Source organism: Pseudoliparis swirei, chromosome 10 (assembly GCF_029220125.1).
Source record: "Pseudoliparis swirei isolate HS2019 ecotype Mariana Trench chromosome 10, NWPU_hadal_v1, whole genome shotgun sequence".
Classification (NCBI taxonomy): Eukaryota; Metazoa; Chordata; class Actinopteri; order Perciformes; family Liparidae; genus Pseudoliparis; species Pseudoliparis swirei.
In genome coordinates this window covers 8267691-8283097 of record NC_079397.1, presented here as the reverse complement: position 1 = coordinate 8283097, position 15407 = coordinate 8267691, and the positions used below count along the sequence as shown (strand labels likewise).

Sequence of the window (15407 nt, the reverse complement as noted above, 5' to 3'; positions counted from 1 at the left end):
AAGATAATGTGTAACTTGTATAGCATTCAAATTAAATGATTGAAAGGAAGGAAGGAAGGAAATGTTTTTATTTTTTTGATGTAGTTCTGGAGGAACAACAACATATTTTGTCACATTGGAGAACTTGTTGTGAGACTTAACCCAGAAGAGTCTCATACATGTGTGTGTGTCCTCTCCAGTGACGTGTAGAGACTCATACATGTGTGTGTGTCCTCTCCAGTGACGTGTAGAGACTCATACATGTGTGTGTGTCCTCTCCAGTGACGTGTAACTACGGGAACGGCGGCTGCCAGCACACGTGTGACGACACGGACACGGGTCCTGTGTGTGGCTGCCATCAGAAGTACGCCCTGCACTCGGACAGCAAGACCTGCGTCGGTGAGTGACAGCCAGGACACACACACACACACTCTCACACACACACCGTGAAGCTCTCGCCGTTGAACACTTTCTCACTCCCAACTTGTCACACACAGATTTTTGGTCAATGGCCATATAACCTTTACGATGTGTTTCTGTAACTCTCTAAGTTGATGTTGGAGAGGTAGCAGCTCTTCAGTTTGAGTTCATGTGATTTTAGTTTACGGGTAGTGGCTCATTTGTAATCGGGGAGCTGAAACCTTCATGGACCAAATTTTAAAGTTAAACTTTTCCATGTGGTTCAAACCAAAGAGAACAACGTGATACGTGGGACATTTAACATGGCAAGGTCATTACCACCTGAACAACCAGAAGACACACACAGTCTGACTCCTTCCTGACAGTCAGTACAAGGACACAGCTGATAATAACACACGCACACACACACACACACACAAACTATCTGATGTAATTTTGATGTGCTGTCCTTCCTGCTGTGTCCGAACACTGGAAACATCTCTCTCTCTCCCTCTCTCTGCCTCTCACTCTCTCTTTCTCTCTCTCTGTCTGTCTCTTGCCCTCATCATGTTTTGACTGCCAATAACTTCCTTTTGTTTCCAGCTGCTTTGAAGAAATGAAACACCGTCAAGTAAAAAGCTGCAAAGAGGAAGCAGAACTAGAGAGTGCCCTCTCTCTTTTCCTCTCTCTCTCTCTCTCTCTCTCTCTTCATACTTTGACAAGAGAAAGGACCTCAGTTTCTCTGGTCCAGGTGTCCCACCTGCTCTATGGACCTACCTTGACCCCCCCCCGGACTTTCCCACCACCCTCCCTTGTACCCTTTCTGTGTAGCGCTGTCCCTCTGCTCCTCCTTTCTCCTCCTCCTCCTCCTCCTGCTGCTCTCTGGTGATAGTACCTGATTGCCTGGTTTGTCTGAGCATCCGTGTAGAAACCCAATGGGGTGGATTTAAAGGATTAATCCTCAGAGGGTGGGTTGGGGGGTGGGGGCAGACATCTCAATTGCAGCCTGATCCTAGTCCAAGCTCCCAAAGAAAGCAAAACCTAACCTCATCCACCTCTCTCTACCTCCTCCTCATCCTCCACCTCCCAACAAAAAGAAAGAGCGAGCGACTCGTCGAAAAACCCCAAACTACAAGTCGACCTCCATCGACCTCCATCCCATCCATCAGTACACCTTAACAGAGAGGCACCTTCTTTCTGCTGCATGTGTCCACGTCGTCCAACTGTCTGCCTCTTCCACTAATCAGCATCTGCCTGTCTGTCTGTCTGTCTGTCTGTCTGCCTGTCAGCTTGACCGATTGCATGGGAGAGCCTGCGCTGCATTTGTATGGTTTCCCTTTTTCATTTTACCTTTTGAATTGCACTACATTTGTTGTTGTTGTTCTCCTGAATTGTTTTTTTTCTCCCCATTCTCAGCTGTCATAGTGATTTAACTCCCCCCCCCCCCACCACCACCCTTTCCTCGTCCTGTGTAGGTCCGGTTCTCTAAACCCCCCCCCTCCCCTCTGTGGGCCTCTGAACCACTGCTTAGCCCCGTAGACTTCCCTCTTCTCAACCTGTCTCACACACACACACACACCCTCACACACATTGTATCTCCATTTTTTCACACACTCAAGAAAACAGACGCTCAAAAGCATGCAGACTGGAATGCACAAGCTCTCGATTCAACAAACACACACATGAACAGACACACACACACACACACATTCAAACAGCCACATTTCACCCGTTAGCCGAGCTCCAGAAAGCCTCCATTCATTCCCGGAGGGTACTTCAGACTTCAGAGAGTCCTCCACTCTGTCCATCAAGCGCCTAAGAGGAGAGAGCGAAAACCGTAGTGGGCCAGGCATTGGGACATTAATTACCCCTGCAACCCCCCCACTCCCCCACGCATAGCACCGTGTGTATACATCAAAGCCCGGTCCTATAGCGGCAAGTGGCGTCCATTCACAGAGAGATGCTCATTCAAGCCCTAATGACTCGGGCCCCAGTGAAAGGCTACGTCCCTCCCCACACTATGCCATCTCAAGACCACCCGTACCCCCTCACCCTCCACCCCACCACCACCAGCTCCGCTGCCCAGCTTTGGGAACGTGGTTGTTCCGGCGTTGACTGTCAGAGCCCGTTGTGATGTGTTCCATAGACAAACAGGCAACCAGCGCTGCCCAGACTGCCTCCTCCTGCTCTGTTTTGATCTCTGCATGCACTCCCCCGTCAAACCCCGTTCCTGCCTTTCCTCATCCTGTTCTTTCCATTGCGCTCTCTTGTCTTTTCTCGTACCTACTCCCTCTCCTCCGTTCATCATTCCCTCTCGATCATCTCGTCATCTCTGCCGTTTGGCCTCTCGTCCTTGTCCTCCACCCTTTCTCCTCTTTTCCGTCTCCGCCCCCCTTTCCTTTGCTTCCGTCTGTGTTCCCACATTCAAGGCAGCTTGTCTAGGAAACGTTGGACACGTCTCCTCCCCTCCCTCTCTTTCTCTTTCTCGCCTTCCTCCTCCATCCTAACGCAAAGGAAATCATTGCTGTAAAGTGGCTGTTTGATATGGAAGGCAGACACTCCATCGGCGACAACAGCAACGTCAACATCAGAATTCAAATTCCCTTAACATTCACCCCACACCATTAACCATCCTTGTTTGTGTGAACCTCCCTGCCTACCTACCGCTTCACTCTGTAAGCTCCACACTGATACTGATCATTTCATTTTGTTCTATTCTTCTGTTTGCTCTGGGGGATTTATCATTTGTTTGGGTATTAACACGCTAACAGGGATTTTTTTGGGCGCTTCTTCATTGCTTCTTTTTGCTTCTTGGCTTTTTTATTATTTTTTTATTATTTTTTGCTTAAACGCCAAGAGGGGCTGAAGGTCTGGTCATTTGGGCTTCTCATTAACCTGCTGCTCACTGTTTGTCCCCTTGTCACTTGTGTTTTAGAGAAAGATGAGGCTGCAATTGAGAGCTCTGAGTTCAATTCCACGTCAGTAGCTGATGTGGACAAGCGGGTGAAACGGCGGCTACTTATGGGTAACTCTTTTCTTCCTCTTTCTATGTGTTGCCATGGCGCTTGTGCTTGTACCCCCGACTCCACTCCTCTCCGTCCTTCCTCGTCCTCCTCTCTCTGTCTGTTTTTTGTCATCTTTTTTTCCTTTTAAAAAAAAAACCTTTGATGCCCACTGTGTTTCCCACAGTCAGTTGTCAGTTGTGTCAATCATATTTCTCACGCTGAAAAAAACTCTCGGTTCTTTAATGTTTTAATGCAGGGGTGTTCAATATGTCGATCGCGGTCGCCGCAGAGCTTCGATGTCGGCGCGCGCATCGCTCTGTCGCGCGAGCCGAGAATTGTTGACGGGGGGGGGGGGGGGGGTAGACGAAAATTACAGGGTGACGGGTGGAGATTCCCCCCTGTTATAATAGGGGAAACACTGGAGTTGATAAGCGTGTCTTCTTGTCTGATCAATACGCAACTGTGAGGTGCGCGAATGGACCGAGCGACCAGCTGCTGATCACTCACTCAACGAACAGATGGTCCGCGCTGCGAAGACCCATTTTGACCCAGGAAAAACCCTGAATATGTGATTAATCATGATTAATCCACAGAAACCTGTGATTAATCTGATTAAAAATTTTAATCATTTCACAGCCCTAGTTTTTTCACAACTGCAGTTACAGTCTGTTGGAAACATCGCGATAAAAAACGTTCTCAAGCCCATCCTGTAAAATACCGACGCTTAGCCAGTGGCCCTTCACTTTAAACTGTGATGCTCTAGCTACCACCAGCATCAGTTAGTCAGTTTTCAGTATTGCGTAACTATTAGTGCTTAAAGACTCACATGACTAAAGACGCTGGGCTTTGGGCTGAAGGTTCTATGTTTGCCTGACCCCTCCAACTCCCATCCTACTCCCCTCCTACCTGTGTTGACTATCTTGATCTTTATGCTACGCAGTTGCCGGAATGTTTAAATTTGTTGTTGAAAGTGCGGTGTGTCGGTATTAGGGACCAAGGGGGAACTTACTGTCAGTATCAGACGCCAAGGGGAACTTACCGTCGGTATCAGACGCCAAGGAGGAACTCACCGTCGGTATCAGACGCCAAGGAGGAACTCACCGTCGGTATCAGACGCCAAGGGGGAACTTACCGTCGGTATCAGACGCCAAGGAGGAACTCACCGTCGGTATCAGACGCCAAGGAGGAACTCACCGTCGGTATCAGACGCCAAGGAGGAACTTACCGTCGGTATCAGACGCCAAGGGGGAACTTACCGTCGGTATCAGACGCCAAGGAGGAACTTACCGTCGGTATCAGATGCCAAGGGGGAACTTACCGTCGGTATCAGACGCCAAGGGGAACTTACTGCCGGTATCAGACACCAAGGGGACCTTATAAGGGAACCTTACCGTCGGTATCAGACACCAAGAGGACATTGCGCCCCATGAAACCATGGTCATAGCTTTGTATAACAGTGTCTTATACTTTGTATAAGAGTGTCATGGCTTTTTTAAATTCTAAGCTCAGCGATCATGTGATCACAGACGCTATGAAGCTCCGCCTTAATGCCTCCTTCAGTGTGTCGCTGGCCCTACGCTTTCCATCGGGCCGAACAGCATTTCCTCAAAAAGCATTCATCAAGCCTGATTGATTCTGAGGAACTGCACCCGGCAATTTCCTGCTTTCAGATCTTCGACCCATCTTTCTATATATTAATTCATGTTTTTCCTAAGACCTGATCAATCAGACAAAACCCAATGGGTCTTTTGTGCTTTTTCTGGAGCCCTACTTTCGTCCTCTGATGTTTTAAATTGAACCTCTTTCATTTCGTCAGACAGCGGTACATTGGAAAGCCCTCCCGATAGTCTATGAAACCACATTCTTATATACATATTTCACTTCAGCAGGTTCTGGCCAGTGTGGAGGAAGAGTGAAGAATTGGATGCTAACAGATTTGCCTGTTTGTCCTTGTCTCTCTTCCCTCTATGACCTTTTAACTGACTATTTCTCCTCACTCTTCACCTCCTGTTGTACCAGCATGTTTCCTGTAGTGTGCCAGAGCTGCCCTGCTGTAGGTCAAGGACACCTCAGTGGATTACATCATAGATTCAAGTTTTTAATTCCTGTTTGGAGGTTTTTCCTTTAAAATCAATCCCTCCGCGACGGGATCAGCCACAGCAGCAACACTTTTTTTTTAATTTCGACACAGCCTTAAGATTTTAAAAAGGGTGTAAGGATACTACGCCGCACAGAGATGTCCATCCTCCAGGCTCACTTCAAAGTACCTGAACCCTTGATTGCTTGCATGGTAACGTGCGATGGGTAAATATTAGGGCTGTCAATCGATTTAAAAAAATTAACTAATTAATCGCACATTTTGAAATTCATTAATCGCGATTAATCGCGATTAAAAGTTTTTCTTTCTTCTAAAGACTAAATCTTCTTAATGAACGAGTAATCACTTCAGACGGCGTGTATTTTAGACACTTGTTTAATTGTATTCTTTTTTAAAGACAAAACTTCACACAGAGCTGTGTTTTCAAAGAGGCTCCTACCTATAAAGTGCCAGCGAGGGATTTAATATCGTGGATGATAAATTGTTTCTTCAGTGAAACATCCAGATTAGTAAAAAACAAAGGTGTATTAGAGACCCCATTGGTCCTGTCATCTTTAACATTGAACAACAGCAGAACCAGTGTCCTAGGTAAACTGACAAATATGTCACGTTAACCCTCTGGAGTCTGGGCTCATTTTCTCGATTTTACAAAAACATGTAAATTCACCTTTTAAAGGCTTTTGCATATGACACATCCCAGTGTTTCCCCCACCATTCTATCAGGGTGAGGCCCCGCCCCCCTGTAATTTTCTCTATAGCGCCAGATTACAGTTGAAGTAATGTAAGGTTCTTTCCTTAAAGACGTCTTTGTTCTTTTATTAAACTAAACGTCTGTTGATCGTCTCTACAGCAGCAGGTCATTCTGTCTCGACGTGTCGGTCACTCTTCTCAGCTCTCCGTCTCGCGCGCCGCAGAGCTCCATGCCGGCGTGCCTGCGCGCGCATCGGGCGGAGGAAAAAAAAAGTCACCTGTACCTTCCGCCCCGCGTCACCGACACGTCACCCTCTGCTTCTCTGTGAATATCGAGGAGCAGACGGGAGGAAGGAGGCGGACTGCCGCGGCTCGACACTCAGAGGAGTGCAAAAACTTCAACGACACCGGAAGTAAACAAAGTTGCGTTAATTGCGTTAAAATATTTTAGTGCGTTAATCGCGGCCAAATTAATCGCATAGATTAACGCGTTAACGCTGACAGCCCTAGTAAATATAAAAGTCCATGCTGTCCAAACTATAGTTATATTGAACTTTAGACCCACCGTGTCCTAACCAACACAATGTCAGGTTGAATTTGGTACAAGATGAAACCCGTAATGATGTCGTATTTGGATACTTACTGTCTGTTTCTTAATAAAACGTTTGAGTCCTGATGTGCCTCCGTAATCCCCGTCAGTGTTTTTGCTGAGAGCATGGAGGCCGTCCCGCTGCTGCAGCCTGACCTGCAGCGGCATGTTGATGAAAAGCGACTTGATGAAAAGCAACCCGGAGACAATTCATGACAGAGACTTGAAGATCAGGTGCCTGGTGCTGGACGCATGTGAGCAACGTGTCAATAAACCTCTGGAGTGAGCGTGTCCATACGGCGTGTTTATGCTGACTGACAGCTGATCTAGTTGCCCATCATGTGATCTCGTTGAGCACTGACAGGTGAGAGTACCCCTCTCACCTTGTTCCCAACCCTGCAGCCGTTGCTGCTACTCAGCTCAACGCTTTAGTAAAGTAGTGCACTTCTCTCTCACGGAAAGAGTGGTCAGCGTGTCCAAGTGTGACAGACATGTGGTCACTTCCCTTTGTTCCTCTGCCCCTCAACGACACATTGTGGTCCCTAAACCCTGGTTCAGTCTGCAGGAGGAGAGTTGTGTTCAGGTCCTTCCATGTTTCATACCACCCCATCTTTTTTTCATATTGATTTCATCAGCATTCACTTTTGCGGTAGAAAACCCACACTTTTTGTTAACAATGACCGATTGTCTTAAAATTTGGCATACACGTCCGCTTGGACCTGCTATGACTATAAGCTCCGTCTACTCAGATTTCCCGCCATTTTGAATTTAGTAAAAAACTAGTTTTCTCCATTTCCTCCTAAACACTGGGTCAGATTCATACAGAACTTCCTGTGGTGCATCAGTTGTCCAATCTCGTCAAAAATATAAAAATTTGTGTTGAGATCTTATTGCGAAGATATGGACCAATGAACTTTGAGGGTGTGGCCTAATATGTAAAGACACATAACTTCCAAATCACTTGACCGATCCTCACCAGCTTATGCTAGCCTATATGGCATTCCTAAACCTACCCTAATTTCTTCATAATATTTAAACAGGGGTTGCTATAATTAATCCCTCAATATCTGCATTGTTTGACCTGCAGGTGACTTTCTTTTTTTGTCACCACACAACATCCACGTTGTTTGATGAAGCCTCAAAGCTTTTAGAACTACAACTATAATAATAGTAATAACAAATATATAAGTCATTCATGAACCAAATTCCTTTTTTTGGGCCTGAACAGTCCTCAAGGACTTTTCCTTAAGTCTGTTCTGTCTCTCTGTTGTCACAATACTAACATTATAACTTATATACGATCAATTCTAGAGTTACATAACTTGACAGACTGTCTGCATTGTAGAAAAAGTACTTAAACATTTAACTTCTGGCATCTTTTTTTTTTTTAAAGCCGAAGACGGTCTCTAACGCTCCGCCACTTGACGCCACTCGCTGTGAGAGCTGCGCAGCGCAGTGCGTGCAGACATCATTTAACGGAGCGGAGCAGCTCGTGATCGCGGAGCAGCGCTCAGATCGCACGCTCTCTTAATGAAGTAGCGATACTAAAAATATGCAAAATCATATCGTTTTTAACGTACGGGTACTTTGTTAGTATCGATACACCGTGCAACGTGACAGCAGTAGATGTAGCGGACTAATTTGACAGGGCTAGTCTAGGATTTGCGTGGCCAGACTAAATAATTCAAAAATCTGAATGCGTCTCTGGTATTGTTCAGGGGGCCGGGCCAAATGTGGAGGCGGGCCGTATCTGGCCCGCGGGCCGTAGTTTGGGGACCACTGCTCTAAACTGTACCGAAAGTCGGACATTTTGATTTTTGTGTGATTTATTCATTAATTTGTTCATGCTTTAGCCAAATTTGTCATGCTTGATAAAAGTCCCGGTATGAGGATATTGACAAGATTATTTCCCCTCAGTCAAAGCGCCACCTACTGGCTAAAGGAAATCAGCATTACGAGACAAACGATAAATCGTCAGACCGGCGGGCCTGAGTTCCCGGCCGAGGGAGCCAGCGTCCAGCCTGAACCCCCAATGTGTGCCGAGGGAAGAGGACCCGCACATCGCTGCTTGCAGCTTGAACAATATTTACAACAGTAAAGACGAACACACTGTGTTGATGTGTCTGTGTCCGAGTGTGTGTGTTTGTGTGTTTTTGTTTGTTTGTGTCTGAGTGTGTGTGTGTTTGTTTGTTTCTATGTGTGTGTGTGTTTGTGTCTATGAGTGTGTGTGTTTGTTTGTGTCTGTGTGTGGGTGTCTGTTTGTGTCTGTAAGTGTGTTTGTTTGTGTCTGTTTGTTTGTGTGTGTTTGTGTATGTGTATGCTTCTTTGTGTCTATGTGTGTGTGTGTTTTTGTCTTTGTGTGTGTTTGTGCTCATGTGTGTTTGTTTGTGTCCATGTGTGTGTGTGTGCTTGTATGTGTCTGTGTGTCTGAGTGTGTTTGTTTGTGTCAATGTATGTGTGTCTGTTTGTTCGTGTCTATGTGTGTGTTTGTTTTTGTCAGTGCGTGTGTTTGTTTGTGTCTATGTGTGTGTGCTTGTTTGTGTCTATGAGTGTGTTTGTGTTTGTTTGTGTCTACACTCAAAAAAACGATTCAAGCCCTTCTTAGAGGTGACACATTTAAATATTGTTTGATACATTTGAATAAATCAATTACAAAACGAAGATATTTATTTTGAATGGGTGTAACACAAAATGTATGAATACTTTCATTTATTAGATTTATTTAGGTTACACTCACAAAAACGATTCAAGCCCTTCTTCGAGGTGACACATTTAAATATTGTTTGATACATTTAAATAAATCAATTACAAAAATAGATATTTATATTTAATGGGTGGAACACAAAATGTATGAATTCTTTCATTTATTAGATTTATTTAGGTTAGATGGTGTGCATATCAACTCAAAATAAATGTGTTTCATTGAGGACTACCCTTTGCGCATGCGCCAGCTATAAATCAGTTGTTTACAAGGTGAAGACACTTTCAGGGCTGTACGGTGGTGTGGTGGCTAGCACCGTCGCCTCAGAGCTAAATGTCTGTAGGTTCAATTCCCAGTCGGGGCGTTCCTTCTGTGTGGATTTTGCATATTTTCTTAGTTAGTTAGTTAGTTTATATTTTGAGTTGGACAAACATAAATTAATTTAATTTAATGAATATCGTTATTTTATTTTAGATGTATTTGATACAAATGAGTTGGATTAACTTAATTACATTGTATTGCACTGATGTGCTAAATTTGAGTTGGAGTTGCATATAATTATTGGATGGAAAACCTGCCAACAATTTAATTGAGTTCATCCAATGAGTCATTACTTTGAGTGTATGTGTGTGTGTGTCTGTTTGTTTGTCAATGTATGTGTGTGTTTGTTTATTTGTGTCTGTGTGTGTGTTTGTTTGTGTCTTTGTATGTGTGTCTGTTTGTTTGTATCAGTGTGTGTGTTTGTTTGTGTCTGTGTTTGTTTGTGTTCATGTGTCTGTGTTTGTTTGTGTTTATGTGTGTGTGTGTGTGTGTGTTTGTGTCTCTGTGTGTGTCTGTTTGTTTAAGTCAATGTGTGTGTGTGTGTGTGTGTTTGGTTGTGTCTATGTGTGTGTAGTCGTTCTAACTGATGACGCTTTCACTTAATTTCACTCTAGATATGAATATTGATCTCATTCATATGTCTGTAGCATAAAGTCTCTCATTACACGATAAAAGATCCAATTGTTTCAGATCTGTTTAAGTCCCTGACGAACGTTTGATGCCGAAACACTAACTAAGCCAACAAAATGTGGCAAGATATGGTTTATTTTTATCATTCATTATATGTGCTTGTTTTATTCGTACAAAAGTCTAGAAATGTCAAATTGCTGCTTTACTGAAGATGTTTTGGTGTAGAGTGACTCTACTGCGTCTTGGTGTGGCAGTGCATTGTGGGTAGAGTGAGTCATCCTTTCTTCCTCTTCGCATGTCAGTGTCAGCGAGACATAAATCAATAAGTTTCATGTACATATGGCACATTAAAATAAAGTTTTAAGGTTGCCAGTTCACCAACAAAGTCTCAGAAATAGTTTGAGACAATGTCATCGTGCACAATGTTGAACTATTCCTTTAATCTCAAGACGTCTCTATTGATGTGATCGTCTCCTTTAAAACAAAAAAACATCAAAGATTGATCATCTTTTATATATATATATATTTATTGATTAGCTCTAACCACCACAATTATGTGATCAAAAACCATCATTTAATGATAGTTCCCTCCAGAGACATGTGCGCACACACACACACACACACACACACTATAGAACTATGCAGGGTTAGAGGAAGGCTTGGAGAGGAGGCTGGGGGGGTTATGAGGCCCTCGTCCAGCAGATCAATCAGACCCGGCGGTGTGTCTGTGTTCCCGTGCTGGTCTGGCCCCGGGGCCGGCTGTAGGAGGGGGGCGCTCTGAGCAGAACTGTGCTTACCTGGCCTTAGCTAATGATAGGGCAGACTCTACTCAGGATAAATCACTCTGACCCGTAAACACCACCTCCGCACACATAAGTCCTCTCACAAACACACACACACAGACACATGCACACACACACCCACATGTCTCATTGGACTGTATACACCTGTGCAGGCGTACCTTAACCTCACATTAACGTAACACTACTCAGGGGTCTCATTCTAAAACACTCCTCCGGTCTCGGTAAAGTTTGGAAACAGCTCCCGAAGCTCCTCCTCCGCCTCCGGAGAGAACTACAGGGTTCGTACGGTCATGGAAAACCTGGAAAAGTAATGGAAATCCTTTGGTCGAATTGTGTAGGAACCCTGGAACTAGACACTAGAAGGATTGAACACAGAGATTCTGAGGGATGAGCTCAGCGAGGAACAAATGGCGTCCAGAAAGCAGAAACGTCAACACATCCACAAACAACTTCCTGTTGCTCCACAGAAAGCCTCCGCTATCTTGGCCCCGCCACAGTGTGTGTGTGCGCTCTGAAAGGCCGATATGCTAATGACCTGACCTCTGGACGTGGATGTGTTTGCCGGCCTCAAGGGCTTTTCCTATTTCCCCTCTTCACTTCTCTTTGGCACACAAGCTCGCCGGCGTTTTAATTAAATGGTAGAAAATCTGCCAAGAAGGAGGGAGGGGTGGTGCGATTTACTTGTTGCTTTTGTCCAGGAAAAAGCCTCTGAGTGTCAACCTTATAGAACATGTAGAACTTAATTTTGATGTTGGTATTTAAATTGATCCATTTGAGGACTTCCCACCAAAAGAGGAAGATCCACCGGCTGAGACGTCCTTCTGAGGTGGAGTCTCATTGGGGTCTCATTGGAGTCTCATTGAATCCCTTTCAACAAACACAACGTCGTATTTCAGCCCGCTCAGCACTTCTCCCATCGGGGGAGTGTGTGCCGAGCTTTGCTAAAGCAACAGCGGCCGGGCAGGTTAGCTCCAGTTACCACGAGCTGCTGTTTGTTCTGGGATCAGCTCCATATTCACAAGTCCCAGCAAAGCTTACGCCACGCAGAAGAACACATTGTCTGGAGGAACATATTCAATTCAGTTTCAATTCAGTTCCGTTTATTTTATACAGCCCAATATCACAAATTACGAATTTGCCTCAGAGGGCTTTACAATCTGTACACATACGACATCCCTGACCTTTGACCTCAGATCGGATCAGCAGGTCCATGGCAGGAGGCATCAGACACAGCCAGGTCCAATGGACCCTATGAGACCTATGATGCCGAGCGTGTATTCACAAGTCCCAGCAAACCAAGGACAAGAAAACATTTTCTGTAGTAACTCATTCAATTCAGTTTCAGTTCAATTCAGTTTAATCTGTATAGCTTTCAAATCTGTACACATTCGATATCTCTGACCTTTGACCTCACATCGGATCAGCAGGTCCATGGCAGGAGGCATCAGACCCAGTCAGGTCCAATGGACCATATGAGACGTGAGGTCACAAAGACTCCGGGGAGGAAGCAGAGTTAGTAATGTGTGATGGAGAGAGAAGAGGAGATAGGTGCTAAAACGTCCCATAAACATATATTTTAACACTGTATTCTGTAAAGTGTATATTCACAAGTTCCAGCAAACCACACACAAGAAAAGATGTTCTGTAGTAACATTCAATTCAGTTTATTTTATACAGCCCGATATCACAAATGACAAATTTGCCTCAGAGGACTTTACAATCTCCACACATATGACTTCCCTGACCTTTGTCCTCACATCGGATCAGGAAAAACTTCCAAGTAATAGAAATGGCATCAGCCATGACAGGAGGCTTCAGACACAGTCAGGTCCAATGGAGTTAGAAATCTGTGATGGAGAGATGAAAATGCATCCATAAGGAGTAAGAGAAGAGGAGATAGGAGCTTAGTGTATCCTAAAACATCCCATAAACATACATGTATATATTTACTGTGTAATCTGCCGAGTGTGTTCTAGACTTACAGCACTAACTTTAATATGTTCTGTACATTAACTCTTCCTTTTTATTTGTATACAGGACCAACCTTTGAGCCAAAGACTTCTTCAGCAGAGTGTCGTGTGTTTTTCTGTTTTTGTGTTCTTGACGCACAGCTGCCAACGATAAACACATCTTGATTCTGACTTTCTGTGTTTATGAACACTGTGTTCGTCTTTATGTAAAACGAAGAGTGTTGTGATGTAATTTTCTCATGTGTTTGTTTACAAAGCTACATGAGAATAAAATGACATCCTGTTGTTCTGCCGTTTGTGTATTTTTCAACCGCATGAAGCTTTGTCTCAACCCCACACCACCCTCCCGTTTCTTTTTTTAACGCTGCTTCCGACGAGCGGGGGTCTGATGTTAACACCCCCTTCTCCTCTCTCCATCTCTGCCCCTCCCCCCCCCCCCCCTGCAGAGACGTGCGCCGTGAACAACGGCGGCTGCGACCGGACTTGTAAGGACACGGCCACCGGGGTGCGCTGCAGCTGCCCCGTTGGCTTCACCCTGCAGCCCGACGGCAAGACCTGCAAAGGTCAGTGGACACACAGACGCCGGGGAACATGCACACAGACATAGGGGGAACATGCACACGGACGTAGGGGGAACATGCACACAGACATAGGGGGAACATGCACACGGACATAGGGGGAACATGCACACTGACATAGGGGGAACATGCACACAGACATAGGGGGAACATGCACACGGACATAGGGGGAACATGCACACAGACATAGGGGGAACATGCACACAGACATAGGGGGAACATGCACACAGACGCCGGGGAACATGCACACAGACATAGGGGGAACATGCACACAGACATAGGGGGAACATGCACACAGACATAGGGGAACATGCACACAGACATAGGGGACATGCACACTGACATAGGGGGAACATGCACACTGACATAGGGGAACATGCACACTGACATAGGGGAACATGCACACTGACATAGGGGAACATGCACACAGACATAGGGGAACATGCACACTGACATAGGGGAACATGCACACTGACATAGGGGAACATGCACACTGACATAGGGGAACATGCACACAGACATAGGGGGAACATGCACACAGACATAGGGGAACATGCACACTGACATAGGGGAACATGCACACAGACATAGGGGAACATGCACACGGACATAGGGGAACATGCACACTGACATAGGGGAACATGCACACTGACATAGGGGAACATGCACACTGACATAGGGGGAACATGCACACAGACATAGGGGAACATGCACACTGACATAGGGGAACATGCACACAGACATAGGGGAACATGCACACTGACATAGGGGAACATGCACACTGACATAGGGGAACATGCACACAGACATAGGGGAACATGCACACTGACATAGGGGAACATGCACACAGACATAGGGGGAACATGCACACAGACATAGGGGGAACATGCACACTGACATAGGGGGAACATGCACACAGACATAGGGGGAACATGCACACTGACATAGGGGAACATGTACACAGACATAGTGGGAACATGCACACTGACGTGGTGGAACATGCACACTGACATAGGGGGAACATGCACACAGACATAGGGGGAACATGCACACTGACATAGGGGGAACATGCACACTGACATAGGGGGAACATGCACACAGACATAGGGGGAACATGCACACTGACATAGGGGGAACATGCACACAGACATAGGGGGAACATGCACACGGACATAGGGGGAACATGCACACAGACATAGGGGGAACATGCACACAGACATAGGGGAACATGCACACTGACATAGGGGAACATGCACACAGACATAGGGGAACATGCACACTGACATAGGCGAACATGCACACTGACATAGGGGGAACATGCACACAGACATAGGGGGAACATGCACACTGACATAGGGGAACATGTACACAGACATAGGGGGAACATGCACACTGACGTAGGGGAACATGCACACAGACATAGGGAGAACATGCACACTGACATAGGGGAACATGCACACTGACATAGGGGGAACATGCACACAGACATAGGGGAACATGCACACTGTCATAGGGGGAACATGCACACAGACATAGGGGAACATGCACACGGACATAGGGGAACATGCACACAGACATAGGGGAACATGCACACGGACATAGGGGGAACATGCACACAGACATAGGGGGAACATGCACACTGAC

At 45.7% G+C, this 15407-nt stretch overlaps 1 protein-coding gene across 2 annotated transcripts in view; it reads left to right on the top strand.

Annotated features, from left to right (window-relative positions):
- Positions 1-15407, top strand: part of scube1 (signal peptide, CUB domain, EGF-like 1) — a 106484-nt gene that overhangs the window by 61742 nt on the left and 29335 nt on the right. Inside the window, exons 6-8 of one of the 2 annotated variants that reach the window (XM_056424976.1) lie at positions 262-378; positions 3314-3403; positions 13632-13748. In XM_056424976.1, the coding sequence (XP_056280951.1) occupies positions 262-378; positions 3314-3403; positions 13632-13748 (324 nt within the window). The remainder of the gene's footprint in view (positions 1-261; positions 379-3313; positions 3404-13631; positions 13749-15407) is intronic. The other variant, XM_056424977.1, reaches the window with a different exon arrangement.